This window comes from Centropristis striata, chromosome 20 (assembly GCF_030273125.1).
Source record: "Centropristis striata isolate RG_2023a ecotype Rhode Island chromosome 20, C.striata_1.0, whole genome shotgun sequence".
NCBI classification, from domain to species: Eukaryota; Metazoa; Chordata; class Actinopteri; order Perciformes; family Serranidae; genus Centropristis; species Centropristis striata.
The window spans coordinates 816,332-832,767 of NC_081536.1; the positions used below are offsets into that span (position 1 = coordinate 816,332).

The 16,436-nt window shown below is 37.6% G+C and overlaps 1 protein-coding gene across 1 annotated transcript in view; it reads left to right on the forward strand.

Annotated features, from left to right (window-relative positions):
• Positions 1-16,436, forward strand: part of dntt (deoxynucleotidyltransferase, terminal) — a 197,702-nt gene that overhangs the window by 85,291 nt on the left and 95,975 nt on the right. The window contains exon 7 of the mRNA XM_059359923.1: positions 3,093-3,225. Coding sequence (XP_059215906.1) covers positions 3,093-3,225 — 133 coding nt within the window. The remainder of the gene's footprint in view (positions 1-3,092; positions 3,226-16,436) is intronic.

Genomic DNA, 16,436 nt, shown 5'->3' on the forward strand with positions numbered 1-16,436 from the left:
CACCTTGGATGACCTGGATGAATGATCAGTTGGAACAAACTTGGTTTAACTTTTTTTAATATTCTTAATAAATAAAAATAAATCAGTGGAACCCATAAAATCACTTCTTATACATTTTTGTACACATTTTTCAGGTCAAAATCTGAGCTTAATGTGAGGCAACCAAGGGCTGAAACGCTAACAAAATGCCTGTTATGAAGCTAATGTTAGCTTTGTGTTAGCCACTAATACTGCATAGCTTTCTGATCCATCGACATTTCACTATAATTCAAGTATCGTCAAAATGCTTTCGCTAAACTTACAGAATTGTAGTTAGCCTAAAAGTGATTTTATGATATTTGATGCTTGTTCTGCCCTTCATTCTGCTGATACCATGTCCTACTGCCTGAATCTGCTTTTGTCCTCTTAAAGGCTCAGTTTTTCAGTTCGGCAGCTTATAAACACTAAGTTCTGGGTTATTTGCCCTGTTGGTAGCATTTCACCATGCAGCAGCATTTTTCTTTTTGACATGAAAGAATTGACAAGGAGGCATCTTCAGGCAATGCAAAGTCAGAGGAGAATGAATCATAACTCCCTCTGGTGTGGGCGGGGCTTAGCTAAACTCTGCCTGTCCGTTAGTGGTGGAGGAAAGGTCAGAGGTCAGTAGGGTTAATCCTCTGGAAACCATCAATGTTTATACACAGTTTTATTCAATCCATCAGATGGATGTTGAGATATATTTCAGTCTGATGGACCAACTGACAGACTGTCAGACTTAAAGCTGACATCGCCATCCTTAGAGCAGAAGTTCTCAACCTGGGGGTCGGGACCCCAATTGGGGTCGTGAGATGATTTCTGGGGGTCGCCAAATCATTTTGGAAGTCAGCTCTGTCTCCACTGTGTTAAAGTGTTCATGTGTTAATGTGTTTTAGTCTTTTTGGTCACTAAATGTCTTTTTTTGGTCATTTTGTTTCTTTTTTGGGTCATTTTGTGTCTTTTTTTTGTCATTTTGTGTCTTTTTTCGTCATTTTGTGTCTTTTTTTTGTCATTTTGAGTCTTTTTTTGGTCATTTTGTGTCTTTTTTTGGTCATTTTGTGTCTTTTTTGGTCATTTTATGTCTTTTTTTGTCATTTTGAGTGTTTTTTTGGTCATTTTGTTTCTTTTTTGGGTAATTTTGTGTCTTTTTTTGGTCATTTTGTGTCTTTTTTTTGGTCATTTTGTGTTTGTTTTTTGTCATTTTGAGTGTTTTTTTGGTCATTTTGAGTCTTTTTTTTGTCATTTTGTGTCTTTTTTTGGTCATTTTGTGTCTCTTTTTTGGTCATTTAGTGTCTTCTCTGTCACTTTGTGTCTTTTCTGGTCATTTTGTGTCTTTTGTGGTCATTTTGTGGGGTTTTTTGGTCATTTTCTGTCTTTTTTTGATCATTTTCTGTCTTTTTTGGGTGATCTGAACTGTGCATTTGAGATTCTGTTCAGTTAGCGGGTCGCGGACAATATGCATGTTAAATTGGGGGTCCCGACCCCAAGGTTGAGAACTACTGCCTTAGAGGAATGCCACCAGCGTGGCGAAAAAAACCCATATAATAATAATAAAAAACAAGATGGAAACTAAAGTAGAGAAAGTTTAACTTTAGAGCATATCGAGTGATTATTCTCTGCGGTGATGCAATGCTGAAACCTGTAAGGAAACGGCTGAGTGAACAGGAATACATCTGGACATCCAGATAGCATCAGCCTCACTGTTGTCAGTGATAGAAATCCCACAGAGCATCGAGTGGTTAAACGTCTCAAAGGGAAGCTCTGATACGCAGCTTTTCATTTCTCTGCTTCTGCTGCACGAGGCGGTAATTCAAACATTATAATACAGCTCACAGGTTCCTGTTCAGTTTGAAACTCCAGCCGATGATGAATTATGCTGACAGACATCTTCATCAAACTGGTCATCATCCATCATTGGAACACTGCAGCTCTGCTCCGTGCCGAGGAATAATGCCACTTTCTGACGGGGGAAATGTGTCTGAACCCTGATCTCCACACTGTATTCTGTAAATCTGGAAAGAGCATGAATTATCCCATTTATTTTACTGCAGCACAGGCAGAAATGTCATTAAAGGTTTTGTAATTAATTGGCTGTGTAGCTCCGTCTGTTCTCAGGGAAGAAAAGGAGGATTAATGCTTTTTATGTTGCACGGAAATAAGAGAAAATACAAAGTGAGATGCATGAAAGTCAGAGGTCAGGAGGGTTCATCCTCTGGAAACCATGAATGTTTACACACAGTATAAGACCCCAATTGGGGTCCCGAGATGATTTCTGGGGGTCGCCAAATCATTTTGGAAGTCAGCTCTGTCTCCACTGTGTTAAAGTGTTCATGTGTTTTAGTCTTTTTGGTCATTTTGTTTCTTTTTTGGGTAATTTTGTGTCTTTTTTGGGTAATTTTGTGTCTTTTTTGGGTCATTTTGTTTCTTTTTTGGGTCATTTTGTGTCTTTTTTTGGTCATTTTGTGTCTTTTTTGGGTCATTTTGTGTCTTTTTTTGTTCATTTTGTTTCTTTTTTGGGTCATTTGTGTCTTTTTTTTGGTCATTTTGTGTCTTTTTTTATCATTTTGAGTGTTTTTTTTGGTCATTTTGTGTCTTATTTTGGTCATTTTGTATATTTTTTGGGTCATTTTCTGTCTTTTTTTGGGTCATTTTGTGTCTTTTTTGGGTCATTTTGTGTCTATTTTGGTCATTTTGTGTCTTTTTTTGTCATGAATTACCCCATTTACTGCAGCACAGGCAGAAATGTCATTAAAGATTTTGTAATTAATTGGATGTGTAGCTCCGTCTGTTCTAAGGGAAGAAAAGGAGGATTAATGCTTTTTATGTTGCACGGAAAATAAGAGAAAATACAAAGTGAGATGCATGAAATCAACAAGATACCCATCAATCAGTCCATCAATCAGATTTATCTCCATATCTACGCTGGCTGTAATCCTCTTGTGTCTTTCTTCTATCAGCCAGCAGAACTTATCACATTCTCCCTCTCTGTTAATTCACCCTGACTCTTCACTTTTCCAGAGCAAATGTCTATGATTGATGGCTCCCAGACTAGTAACCACGTGGTCTTCTCCCCACAGGTTTCCTGCATTATGGAGACATCTCCAGGGCTGTCAGTAAAGCAGAGGCCCAATCCCTGAGGAACATTATTGACGAGGCTGTCCATGCGATCACACCGACCGCCATAGTAGCAGTGACAGGAGGCTTTCGCAGGTACAAGACTCGTCTCCTCCACTCAGCGTTGATATGCTGATAGAAACAGAACAGCGCTTCCGTTCCTGCATTTGTTCTGGTTTCCCGCTGGTGTTGAACTACTTTTGCTTATGCAAGATATTTGAAAAAGTCTCAAGAGATTCTGCTTTAATCTCAGGTTTTACCTCAGAGATGTTTTAGTTACTCCTAAGACTTATAATGTCTTAGGAGTAACACCCAAGCTGTTTTGGGAGAACACCAAAACAGAGTAAATTACTTTTCCCAGATCTAATGGTTGTGGTCAGCAACACAGCCAAACATTCAGCAAGTGCAGCAACACGAGACATAGCAAGTCAGATAGTATTACTCACTAGTTTAAATCCAGATCAGGGTCTGTCTGTAGCCTACTATTTTTGTGAAGCCCTCCAAAAGTAATTCTGAGATTTACTCTTCCAGCAGCCTCTTGCTCGGTCACTCTCTTGTTTCCTTTTCTTAATTTCGTGTCGATGCAATCACACCGACCACTATAGTAGCACTGACAGGTAGCTTTCACAGGTACACGACCTGTCTCCTCCTCTCAGTGTTAATATGCTAATAGAACTTCAAATACTTTTGGTTATGCAAAATATTGGAAAAAAGTCTCAAGAGATCTGTTTTAATCTCAGGTTTTACCTACCATTATACGGTTTAGGAGTAACACCCAAGCTGTTTTGGGAGAACACCAAAAGAAAGTAAATTACTTTTCATAGATGAATATGATTGTAGTTGGTCCCTAACAACAACAGTCGGCAACACAACCAAACATCAAGCAAGTGCAGCAACACAAAACATAGCAAGTCAGATAGTATGACTCAGATCAGGGTCTGTCTGTAGCCTATTAGTTTTGCGAAGCCCTCTAAAAGCGATTCTGAGATTTACTCTTGTCCAGCAGCCTCCTGCTCGGTCACTCTCTTGTTTTCTCTTCTTAATTTCGTTTCCATGCGATCACACTGAATGCCATAGTAGCACTGACAGGTGGCTTTCACAGGTACACGACTTGTCTCCTCCTCTCAGTGTTGATATGCTAATAGAACTTCCAATTTTTTTTTGTGAAAGATATTTGAAAAGTCTAAAGAGATCTGTTTTAATCTAAAGTTTTACCTACCATTATAAGGCTTCGGAGCTGTTTTGGGAGAGCACCAAAATTAATTAAATGACTTTTCCCAGATCTAATGGCTGTAGTTGGTCCTTAACCAGCAACACAAAACATAGCAAGTCAGATAGTATTACTCACTAGTCTAAGTCCAGATCAGGGTCTGTCTGTAGCCTATTAGTTTTGCAACTAGCAGCCTCTTGCTCGGTCACTCTCTTGTTTTCTCTTCTTATTTCCTCTGTCAACATCCTCTTCGAATCTCTTCACCTCTGCCATAATGTCTGTAGTCACCTGTCGTGGCAATTCTGGTCAACTGCACTAAGTTAATGGGTGAGCTGGCCAAGAACAAAGCACTCAATACTCTGTTCAGCACAATTTATTAGTACATTCGTGTTCCATACACCGCAAAATCCCGAATGACTCTTTCACAATACAACAAAGTCCCATACACCACTCGACTTATGACTGTTGCACTTTTCAGCATTGGCTTTTCAACAAGTCTCAATGTGGCCCTATCTTCCTGCCCTATACATCACATCAGGACAGAACCCACTGGTCACCACATTCCCCTCAGTCATGGTGTTATCATTGTTAAGTTCACAGAGTCAGTTCCTACAATGCCTTGTGTCTTGAATACCAAGTAGGTCGCCGCCTACTTCATGTCCCACCATGCAGGAAACACCAAATTTCCTTCACACTTGGTGTATGGGACTTTGTTGTATTGTGAAAGAGTCTTTTGCGGTGTATGGAATACGAATGTACTAATAAATTGTGCTGAACAGAGTATTGAGTGCTTTGTTCTTGGCCAGCTCACCCATTAACTTAGTGCAATTGACCAGAATTGCCACGACATCACCCCAGGCATGAAAACCTCCAGAGCTCCTGGACCAGCAGTATAAACACCAACTGGTTCTTGCAGCACAAGTGACTGAAGGCGCCTACAGTAGTTAGCAGTTAGCAGTTAGCATTATTTCATGCTGCAGCTGAATGTACTGGACTTCTTTCTGCAGATCAATATGATTGAATATGGTCCTCCAGTCTGTCATCTGCACTTTGTCCATAGCAACCCCCATAGCAACTACATAGCAACAATGTGTTAAACACCTCTAGCTGTAAAATCCACGTCATTAAAACCAGCAGATCATTTGTATTGACACACTCCCCACCTCTCTGTGTTTGTGCTCATAAAGAACAGACAGGTCATCCGTAGTACTGTACTGCATTTACATTAAGATGTTGAAATGCATTACATTGTGCTGTGCAGAGTGCAGAGAGTGCTCTAGTAAAGCTTCCTACTGAGAGCAACTATTTGTTCCCAGCCGGCCCTCCCTCCGTCTCCACCTCTTTGTGCTGCTCTTTTTTTATGTTGCTGCTTTGTGCCCGGGTAAGCATGCAGCACTCTTCTCTGTGGTGTTGTAAAAATCCAGCCATAACCAGTGGCGTGTGTGGTAAATAATTCAAAAGCAGTCTGGCAGTAAGGCCGGCTCGGCTCTCTGCAGGGTGACGAGCTGCCACAGCTCAGCTGATGGCTTTAATACGCCCAGATACAAACAGCGCATGTTGCCAAGAACTTATTTTCTTTTTTACCCCCTAAAAATCTTCATAAAAGTTTCATTTTTCTCTATTTTATATTCATATTCTTGTTGACAAACTTTGGTAGAATATTATCATGGACTGACTTTTAAAGTAACTTCTGCAGAACAACCACAGTGCCACAGTATTTTTTTGTCTGTTTTGGTAATTTTGTGTCTTTTTAACGTAATTTAGTTTTATTCTGTCCTTTTGTGTCTTTTTTGTAGTAATTTTGTGTCTTTTTTGGTGATTTTGTGTCTTTTTTAAATAAATGTATGTCTTTTTTAACAATTTTGTGTCTTTTTTGTTAATTCTGTGTATTTTTAAAAGTATTTTTTTTGTCTTTTTTGGTAATTTTGTGTCTTTTTAAAGTAATTTAGTTTTATTCTGTCCTTTTGTGTCTTTTTTTGTAATTTTGTGTCTTTTTTGGTGATTTTGTGTCTTTTTAAAATAAATTTGTGTCTTTTTTAACAATTTTGTGTCCTTTTTGTTAATTCTGTGAAATTTTTGGTAATTTTGTGTCTTTTTTAAGTAATTTAGTTTTTCTTCTGTCATTTTGTGTCTTTTTTTTTGTCATTTTGTGTCTTTTTTTGGTCATTTTGATCCTGCTGTAGATTATGTCCATTATTGCCTCTTGGTCCTGTGGGAAACAAAAGTTTAACCAACTGCTTGTAGCAGTTTTGACAAAAATGGCTGCCACGGCAACCAGAGTCTGAGTTTGTGAAACCCCAATATCTAATTTTGTTCCCAATATATTTATCAACAAAAACCTGCATACTCACGTTTATTTTGGTGTATTCAATTGCGAGTCTGTACATTTTACCGCTTATGAATTCAACCTTTCACTTGAAGAGGAAGATTGTGTTATTTCTCTTCTCAGAAGTATTTAATTCTTCTCGGTGGTTATAGGTCCAAAACTTTCCCAAGTAAAGATGATATCAAACAGCACAAGAAAAATAAATCCAATATCTCTAATCTTCAAGAGGATAAACGACAGCTGGAATGATATCTGATTATGTAAATAAGTGCTCCTCCAGGGGATAATGTGGTAAAAGAGATGAGCAGAGTGATTAGAGCATCATGGATAGTTATCATCAAGAACGAAGGGGAGGAACAGGAAAGATTTATGGGCCGGCAGTTTGCTGCAAAGCGTTAAAGGGGCCTGCGAGGAGCGTTTATGGCTTCAAACTCTCACATTTACCTCCTCTCATATTCTCATACGGGGCTCGGGCTCGGGGAGCATTACACGAGGCCTAATTGGTATCACGCCGAGCTATAATTGAAGAACGATGGCTTGTACATTATCAGTCAGTAAGTAAGTAATTTACCTTTATCGTGCTGAAAAGCAGACTCACCAGACATGGTTTAAAGTCAGCGGGGAGCGCTATAAGGCCTATTACCGCAAAATAGTTGATACGCTCTCTAAGATGCCAGCAGCACCACTAATAACCCACTAATTCTCTCCAGTGTGACATATTTGAGAGTGTACCCTTCTAAAGTCCTGTCAAAGCTCGATTTAATTACCTATAATTTCCAGCGTGGTGTCGAGTCTCTTATTAGCTTCATCTTTCCAGCCGATAGCCCTTGTCAAAAAAAAAGAGAAGAGCACTATGCTATAGACCTCTTTAAATAGATGTTCTCGGCTCGGGAGAATCTTTCATGTCTTGGATAACGTACACAAAGAAATAAGTCCCAAAAAGTTACACGGAAAGGAGAGGAGAGAAAAAAATAAAATAAAAAAAGGCGGCGTGCTCCAGTAAACTCAAGCTGTCATCCACTTCACAGGGAAACAGCACGGCGAGGATTTGTTGATGGCGCTGACATTAGCCTTATTGAAAGGACAGCTGTGGAAGGCGGGTGACAAGTCTTAAAGCGGTTTTGTTGGGGGGGGGGATTAAAAATAGATTAGGCTTGAAAATACAGCGTCTACCACCACAGTGTGAAGGCTCACAGGGTGTCAGCGGAGGCTGTATTTATTTCGGCGTGAAGGCGGAAAGTCCCCGCTGAGGATCTTATTTAACATCGAGATTGTCTGGAATACGACTCAAAGTGACACTGATGAGGGGCCCGGTGGGGTCTCAGATCCAGATCCAGATCCTCCAACAGATCCTCCAACAGATCCTCTAACAGATCCTCTAACAGATCCTCTAACACAGCTATTCTCAACCTTGGGGTCGGGACCCCAATTGGGGTCGCGAGATGATTTCTGGGGGTCACCAAATCATTTTGGAAGTCAGCTCTGTCTCCACTGTGTTAAAGTGTTCATGTGTTAATGTGTTTTAGTCTTTTTGGTCACTTAATGTCTTTTTTTTGGCCATTTTGTGTTTTTTCTAGTCATTCTGTGTCTTTTTTGGTCATTTTGTTTCCTTTTTTGTTCATTTTGTGTCTTTTTTTTGGTCATTTTGTGTCTTTTTTTTAATCATTTTGTGGTCAATTTGTGTCTATTTGGTAATTTTGTTTCCTTTTTTTGGTCATTTTGTGTCTTTTTTAAGTCATTTTGTGTCTTTTTTTGGTCATTTTGTTTCTTTTTTGGGTCATTTTGTGTATTTTTTGGTCATTTTATGTTTTTTTTGTCATTTTGTGTCTTTTTTTGGTTATTTTGTGTATTTTTTGGTCATTTTATGTTTTTTTTGTCATTTTGTGTCTTTTTTTGGTAATTTTGTGTCTTTTCTGGTAATTTTGTGTCTTTTTTGCTCATTTTGTTTCCTTTTTTGGTCATTTTGTTTGTTTGAGTTCACCCAACTTTCTTTTTTTGTAGTGTACACTGTAATAAATTATTCTGTAGTCATTTCATTTTACTAAATATATTTGATAAAATGTATTAAATATAAATGCGTGTGAAACGCGTGAAAGCAGTTAAATTCGGTCATTAGCGAAAGCTAGCGGCTAACTGATGCTAGCGGCTAGCTGATGCTAGCAGCTAACTGATGCTAGCGGCTAACTGATGCTAGCGGCGCTGCTTGTTACAGCTACAAGAGTAGCCATTAGCGTATCAATGCTAACTCAAAATTGTGGTCCCAACATTAGCTGACATTTCATAGCGGCGTTACAATCGTGCCAATTCAGCACATTGCAGAAGTTAGCAGAAGTAAGGATTAAAAGTTATTACAATGTAAATTATAAGTTAGTACAACTTACAGTTGAGTTGACAAAAATCAGAATTCAGAGTTGAGCAAACTCAAAAACAAAACTTAAAATATTTAGTTTAATTGTCCAACTTAAAATTTTATCGAAGTTTGTTGCCTTGAAATTTTGAGTTCACCCAACTTTTTTTTTTCTTGCAGTGTGCTGCATTGTTTCCCTCAGATCAGTAATCCTTATCAGTTCAGTTCAGGGTGTCACGATTTTAAAAACCAACTTTATTATCGGCTTGCAGGGTAAAAAGAGCAAAACAAGACGTCTGATCATGAAGCATAACCCACGAACACTCTGCACTTAGTGCTTTTTCTTGTTTTTTCATGTTATATCTTCCTTATTATCACCTTGTTTTTCTGTGTCAGCAAGAAAAACTAGCGATAGCGAGAGAGATACAAGGTGAAATGATGCATTAGTGCGCGCAAACCTGTTTCTTTTTTCCCTGACAGCCACTTTTGACTCCTGCTGAACTCTGCTTCCTGCAGATAAATACACTCCAGCAGCAGCAGCAACACTTCCACACATCTGTATTATTCATACATGTCGCCGTGTCGTCCACACAAATTTGTAAATAACTATGTATATTTTATAGGCTTTGTGCTGAAAGGATTAATAATTTAACATTTTCCCTCACGCAATAAAACAGTATACTGGCGGAAAACCCAACTGCTGCAGCTCTTTGTTGCACTTAATTTAAAGGAACACTGGCGGTGTTGCCGTGCTCAGTGTGCTAACAGCCCATCAAAGCTAATATTTCTCCGCCTGAACCTTCCCAGCCATATCTCCCGCTGAGCAGGAGTGGAAGCCTAATTCTCAGTAAAAACACTGTTCTAAAGGTGCACCATCGGAGGCAGAGAAGAAGAAAAAGCCCGTCTTTGCTGGAGAGAATGTGCCTGACGTGCTGAGGAGTTATCTGTTCAGACCTGACACATACTAATGCTGTAGTAATCAGGAAGCAGCTGAAGAGTGTATACCAGTGGTGGATGGACTCAGAGGGTTGAGGGGCAAATAATGCCCCCCTTAGTGCCGTAATGTTTGAATAAAGGCAGCAAACAAAAGTGCATTCTTGAATTCCCCTTTGGTAGATAAACAATGCTAAAAAATTACCCTCCAGGGTTCCTTTTCTAGTGGTGAAAACAAGATGCAATGCTTTAAAGAACATAATAAAGTACCCTTTAAGGTGCACTACCAGTGTAAAAAATGTGATTAAATGCTCTCAAAAGTGTCCTTCCGGTAAAGAATATAAGATAAAGTGTCCCCTAAAGGTGCCCTTTCAGTAGAGAAAACAAGATGCAGTGCACTAATAGCCTTTAAATGGAGAAAACATGATAAAGTTCCCTCTAGGTTGCCCTAACACTGTAGAAAATGTGATTTAATGTGATTAAATGCCCTACCAGTGGAGAAAAAAAGGTAAAGTATCCTGTATATGTTCAATCACAAAGGTTAAATGGGATTAAATGCTCTCAAAAGTGTCCTTCCCGTAATGAATACAAGATAATGTGTCCCCTAAATTCCCATTTCAGTGGAGAAAACAAGATGCAGTGCACTAACACACTGCAAAAAAGCCAACTTGTATTTTTTGGCCTAAAACAGTGATTTAAGTTGGTAAAACTTGGAAATATAAATGATTGACATTTAGGGCAATAATGTAAGTTAGCACAACAAAGGAAGCCAGTTGTCTGCTCAAAAACAAGTTGGTGAGTTGTTGTTACTTATATCTTTAAGTTGGGGTTCACAACAAGGGACAATAGTTCTGATAACTCTTATTTCTTTGTTGGGAAATTCGGTCATTAGTGAAAGCTAGCGGCTAACTGACGCTAGCGGCTAACTGATGCTAGCGGTGCTGCTTGTTACAGCTACAAGAGTAGCCATTAGCGTATCAATGCTAACTCAAAATTGTGGTCACAACATTAGCTGACATTTCATAGCTGCGTTACAATCGTGCCAGAGAAATTCAGAGTTGAGCAAACTCAAAAACAAAACTTAAAATATTTAGTTTAATTGTCCAACTTATAATTTTATTGAAGTTTGTTGCCTTGAAATTTTGAGTTCACCCAACTTTTCTTTTTTTGCAGTGTAGGTGCCCTTAAATGAAAAAACATGATAAAGTTCCCTGTTGGTGCCCTTCCAGTAGAGAATATGTGACAAAGTGACATATAGGCCGTAGTGTTTCCAATGCTTTGATTAAAAAAGTCACCTTGTTTCCAAGCTCTGATTGCAGGTAAACTCAATGCTGATGATCTCTGCTCCTGCTTCACTATATTTCTGCTATTCATGGCTCACATTAAGCAGTTAGCGGTGCACTTGAGTGCGTTTTGCTGCTCAGCAGAGACGAGCAGAGAGATTCACTTAACAACAACGAGCTGGAAGTGTTGTTGAGTCTCAGCGAAGCCAATTACCAGTGTTACCAGAGTTACCAGTGTTACCAGTGTTACCAGTGCTGGAGGTTCTGCTGGTTCAGCAGATGGAGATCTGAGATCCGTCTCCAGTCGTGGCGTCCAACCACTCAACTCATTATAGAGGTGTCAACGTTTCACCTAAAGGTCTACATAAATACCACTGAAGGTGTCAAAGGAAGAACTCCCACCTCTTATGTTTTATTTTTAAAAAGAGGCTAACACTTTACAATAAATTTCCTTTATAAATGGTAACCAGATAGTTTATTAATGTTTAATCATCATTTATAAACCATAAATAGGCCATTTACAATGATAAATATATATTTTTATTAATGTTTTTACTAACTATATAATTTATAAATGGTAAAAAGATGGTATATTAATGTAAGTTTATAGTTACTTTACCATTAACAAACAATTAAATTATAATTAATAGTTTATTAATAGTTTTGGTTGCACTCATTATAACATTTTTAATATTAAGTATGTTAATGATTTTGAAATGATTCATATACCTTTAAGAAATTGGTTGAAAACATTTAACGATTAAATATGTATAGCACTTTGTAAATGGTTAATAATTGGTTTATAAACCACACTGCAAAAAAAGAAAAGTTGGGTGAACTCAAAATTTCAAGGCAACAAACTTTTAAGTTGGACAATTAAACTGAATATTTTAAGTTTTGTTTTTGAGTTAGCTCAACTCTGAATTCAGATTTTTGTCAACTCAACTGTAAGTTGTACTAACTTATAATTTTACCTTGTAATAACTTTTAATCCTTACTTCTGCTAACTTCTGCAATGTGCTGAATTGGCACGATTGTAACGCTGCTATGAAATGTCAGCTAATGTTGCGACCACAATGTTGAGTTAGCATTGATACGCTAATGGCTACTCTTGTAGCTGTAACAAGCAGCGCCGCTAGCATCAGTTAGCCGCTAGCATCAGTTAGCCGCTAGCATCAGCTAGCCGTTAGCTTCAGTTAGCCGCTAGCTTTCGCTAATGAATATCACCACTTTCCCGCATTTCCCAACAAAGAAATAAGAGTTATCAGAACTATTGTCCCTTGTTGTGAACCCCAACTTAAAGATATAAGTAACAACAACTCACCAACTTGTTTTTGAGCAGACAACTGGCTTCCTTTGTTGTGCTAACTTACATTATTGCCCTAAATGTCAATTAAACTAAATATTTTAAGTTTTGTTTTTGAGTTTGCTCAACTCTGAATTCAGATTTTTGTCAACTCAACTGTAAGTTGTACTAATTTATAATTTAACATTGTAATAACTTTTAATCCTTACTTCTGCTAACTTCTGCCAGCTAATGTTGCAACCACAATTTTGAGTTAGCATTGATACGCTAATGGCTACTCTTGTAGCTGTAACAAGCAGCGCCGCTAGCATCAGTTAGCCGCTAGCTTTCGCTAATGACCGAATTTCCCAACAAAGAAATAAGAGTTTGTTTTTGAGCAGACAACTGGCTTCCTTTGTTGCGCTAACTTACAGTATTACATTATTGTCTATCACCGTAGTGGACACTTTTAATTACCGTAAAACAACGATTAGCACAAAATTTTTATTGTCATGAACTGTCGAAAACACACAGTTTTGCTGTAAAAAATATAAAATTTTCATGCCAAATTAATGGAGAAATACCATGATGTCACAATTATTGCCCTAAATGTCAATAATTTATATTTCCAAGTTTTACCAGCTTAAATCACTGTTTTAGGCCAAAAAATACAAGTTGGCTTTTTTGCAGTGTACTTAGTTGGTTATTGTTACCAAAAAGGGAATAAATAACAGACAGTTAAGGTGCAAATTAAATGACTGACTCTGTATCTGCTGAGTGAAGCTGTGAGCAGCCTCTCATCCTGTCTACATGCTCTCTGACGCTAACCATTAACATTACGGTGCCTCGTGGAGCTCTAATGGCTGTTTTCTAATACTTCCTGCTCCCTGAATTAGCCACGCTGACCTTTGAAGCCGTTCTCAGCCTCCTTTAATGTTCCTCGCTCTCGCTGCCGTCACTCATGTTTTTTCGAGGCGCAGAGAGAGATCAAACAAGCAGCTTAGCCTGCTCCTCCGCAGCCATATCTACACCAACATTTGTTCTCTTTCCGCCTTTTCCGTGTGTGCTAACGTCTGTATGACTTCCCCTTTTGTTTATCAAAGGGTCGGTGAGTGGCGGCGTGCGTCAGCAGGTGATGATCAGTTTGAAACGATGGCTGGCAGGTAGCCACTCAACCATGCAATTTCCGTAAAAAAATTACAGTATATACACTACTGGTCAAAAGTTTTAGAACACACCAACTTTTCCAGAGTTTAATTGAAAATGATGCAGTTTAATGTCTCAGTGTACTCTGAAATTAATGCACATTTGCAACATTTATAATTCTTTATTGAGCATGATAGTGTTTTGAAAGTAAAAAACAGATTCAAAATCACATTTTATGTTGGACTAAAGGACTAAAAAAAGACACAAAACGACCAAAAAAGGACAAAAAAAGACCCCGAAAGACACAAAATGACTAAAAAAGACACAAAATGACAAAAAAGACACCAAAAGACACAAAATGACCAAAAAAAGACACAAAATGACCAAAAAAAGACACAAAATGACAAAAAAAAGACACCAAAAGACACCAAAAGACACAAAATGACCAAAAAAAGACACAAAATGACCAAAAAAAGACACAAAATGACCAAAAAAGACACAAAATGAAAAAAAACAAACAAAATGACTAAAAAAAGACACAAAATGACCAAAAAAAGACACAAAATGAGTAAAAAAAGACACAAAATGAAAAAAAAAGCCACAAAATGACCAAAAAAAAGACACAAAATGACTTAAAAAAGACACAAAATGACTTAAAAAGGCACAAAATGACCAAAAAAAGACACAAAATGACAAAAAAAGACACAAAATGACGAAAAAAAGACACAAAATGACTTAAAAAAGACACAAAATGACCAAAAAAAGACACAAAATGACTAAAAAAAGACACAAAATGACTAAAAAAAGACACAAAATGACTTAAAAAAGACACAAAATGACCAAAAAAAGACACAAAATGACTAAAAAAAGACACAAAATGACTTAAAAAAGACACAAAATGACCAAAAAAAGACACAAAATGACTAAAAAAAGACACAAAATGACTAAAAAAAGACACAAAATGACTTACAAAGACATGAAAAGAATTCAAAAATGGACAAAATAGCCCAAGACTCCATAGAGTTAAGTTGTTAACACATTTCTTGTTCCCTGAAAAAGGCCTACTTGTATAATTCTGAAATGTACATTATTTTCCAGTTTTGGTTAAGCTTACCTTTTTTTATTTACCTCTGGCAGTTCACCACTTACCTTCAGGTAATATTTCGAGAAAAAAGTTGCAAATTTACTAGATTAAAGTGGAAAATCTACAAGAAAAAAGTCACAGATTTAAGAGATTTAAAGTGGCAAATCTGCACGAAAAAAGTTGCAGATTGTACTGTATTTTTTTGCAGAATTATTCTGGTAACCACAGCTGCCTTTTTTTTTCTTTTTCTGTAAAAGCAACAGGATTTCTTTACCGCGTGGTGTTTGCTGTGTGTTATTTCTGTCATGACTGTAGGAAAAAAGCTGAAATATGAGGTTGTTTTACTATAATCACAGCAACCAACTGTTTCTTTTCATCATTTCATCTGACAGCTTTTTGAGTCACTCTAAAGAGTGAGAAGCAGGGAAGAGACTCAGACAGGTGGTCAATTCACCACAGAAGGACTCAAACACACACACACACACACACACACACACACAAGTTTTTTTTTTCTTGTTGACTTTTTTTAAATGTGTACACTGCAAAAAAGCCAACTTGTATTTTTTGGCCTAAAACAGTGATTTAAGTTGGTAAAACTTGGAAATATAAATTATTGACATTTAGGGCAATAATGTAAGTTAGCACAACAAAGGAAGCCAGTTGTCTGCTCAAAAACAAGTTGGTGAGTTGTTGTTACTTATATCTTTAAGTTGGGGTTCACAACAAGGGACAATAGTTCTGATAACTCTTATTTCTTTGTTGGGAAATGCAGGAAAGCGGTGAAATTCGGTCATTAGCGAAAGCTAGCGGCTAACTGATGCTAGCGGCTAACTGATGCTAGCGGCTAACTGATGCTAGCAGCGCTGCTTGTTACAGCTACAAGAGTAGCCATTAGCGTATCAATGCTAACTCAAAATTGTGGTCGCAACATTAGCTGACCAAAAGAACCCCAAAAAGAAAAAAATTACCAAAAAAAGACACAAAATGACAAAAAAAGACACAAAATGACCAAAAATGACCCAAAAAAGAAACAAAATAACCCCAAAAAGAAAAAAAATTACCCAAAAAAGAAACAAAATGACCAGAAAAGACACAAAATGACCAAAAAGACACAAAATGACCAAAAAAAAGACACAAATTGACCAAAAATGACCAAAAAAAAAGAAACAAAATAACCCCAAAAAGAAAAAAATTACCAAAAAAAGACAGAAAATGACAAAAAAGGAAACAAAGTTACCAAAAAAGACACAAATTGACCACAGAATGACCAGAAAAGACACAAAATGACTAATAAAAGACACAAAATGACTAAAAAAGAACACAAAATGACCAAAAAAAGACATTAAGTGACCAAAAAGATGAAAAGACATTAACACATTAACACAGTGGAGACAGACCCCAATTGGGGTCCCGACCCCCAGGTTGAGAACAGCTGAGTTAAAGGACTAATGAAATAAATAATTAGACATCAATCATGTCAAGGTGCATCTTCAGAAACATCACTGAGTGATTTAAGAACTGAGTGATAACAGATCTGGTGTCTTTGTGTACGACGTGCTCTATCTGCTCCTGCTGATAATAATCGCTTCATAATCACTGCTGCAGTTGTGCTGACGGAGGAAATATCCAGTGAAGCTCAGTCAGGGTCCATATGGGCTGTTTTATGACTCTGATCCAAGCAGAAAATGATGAT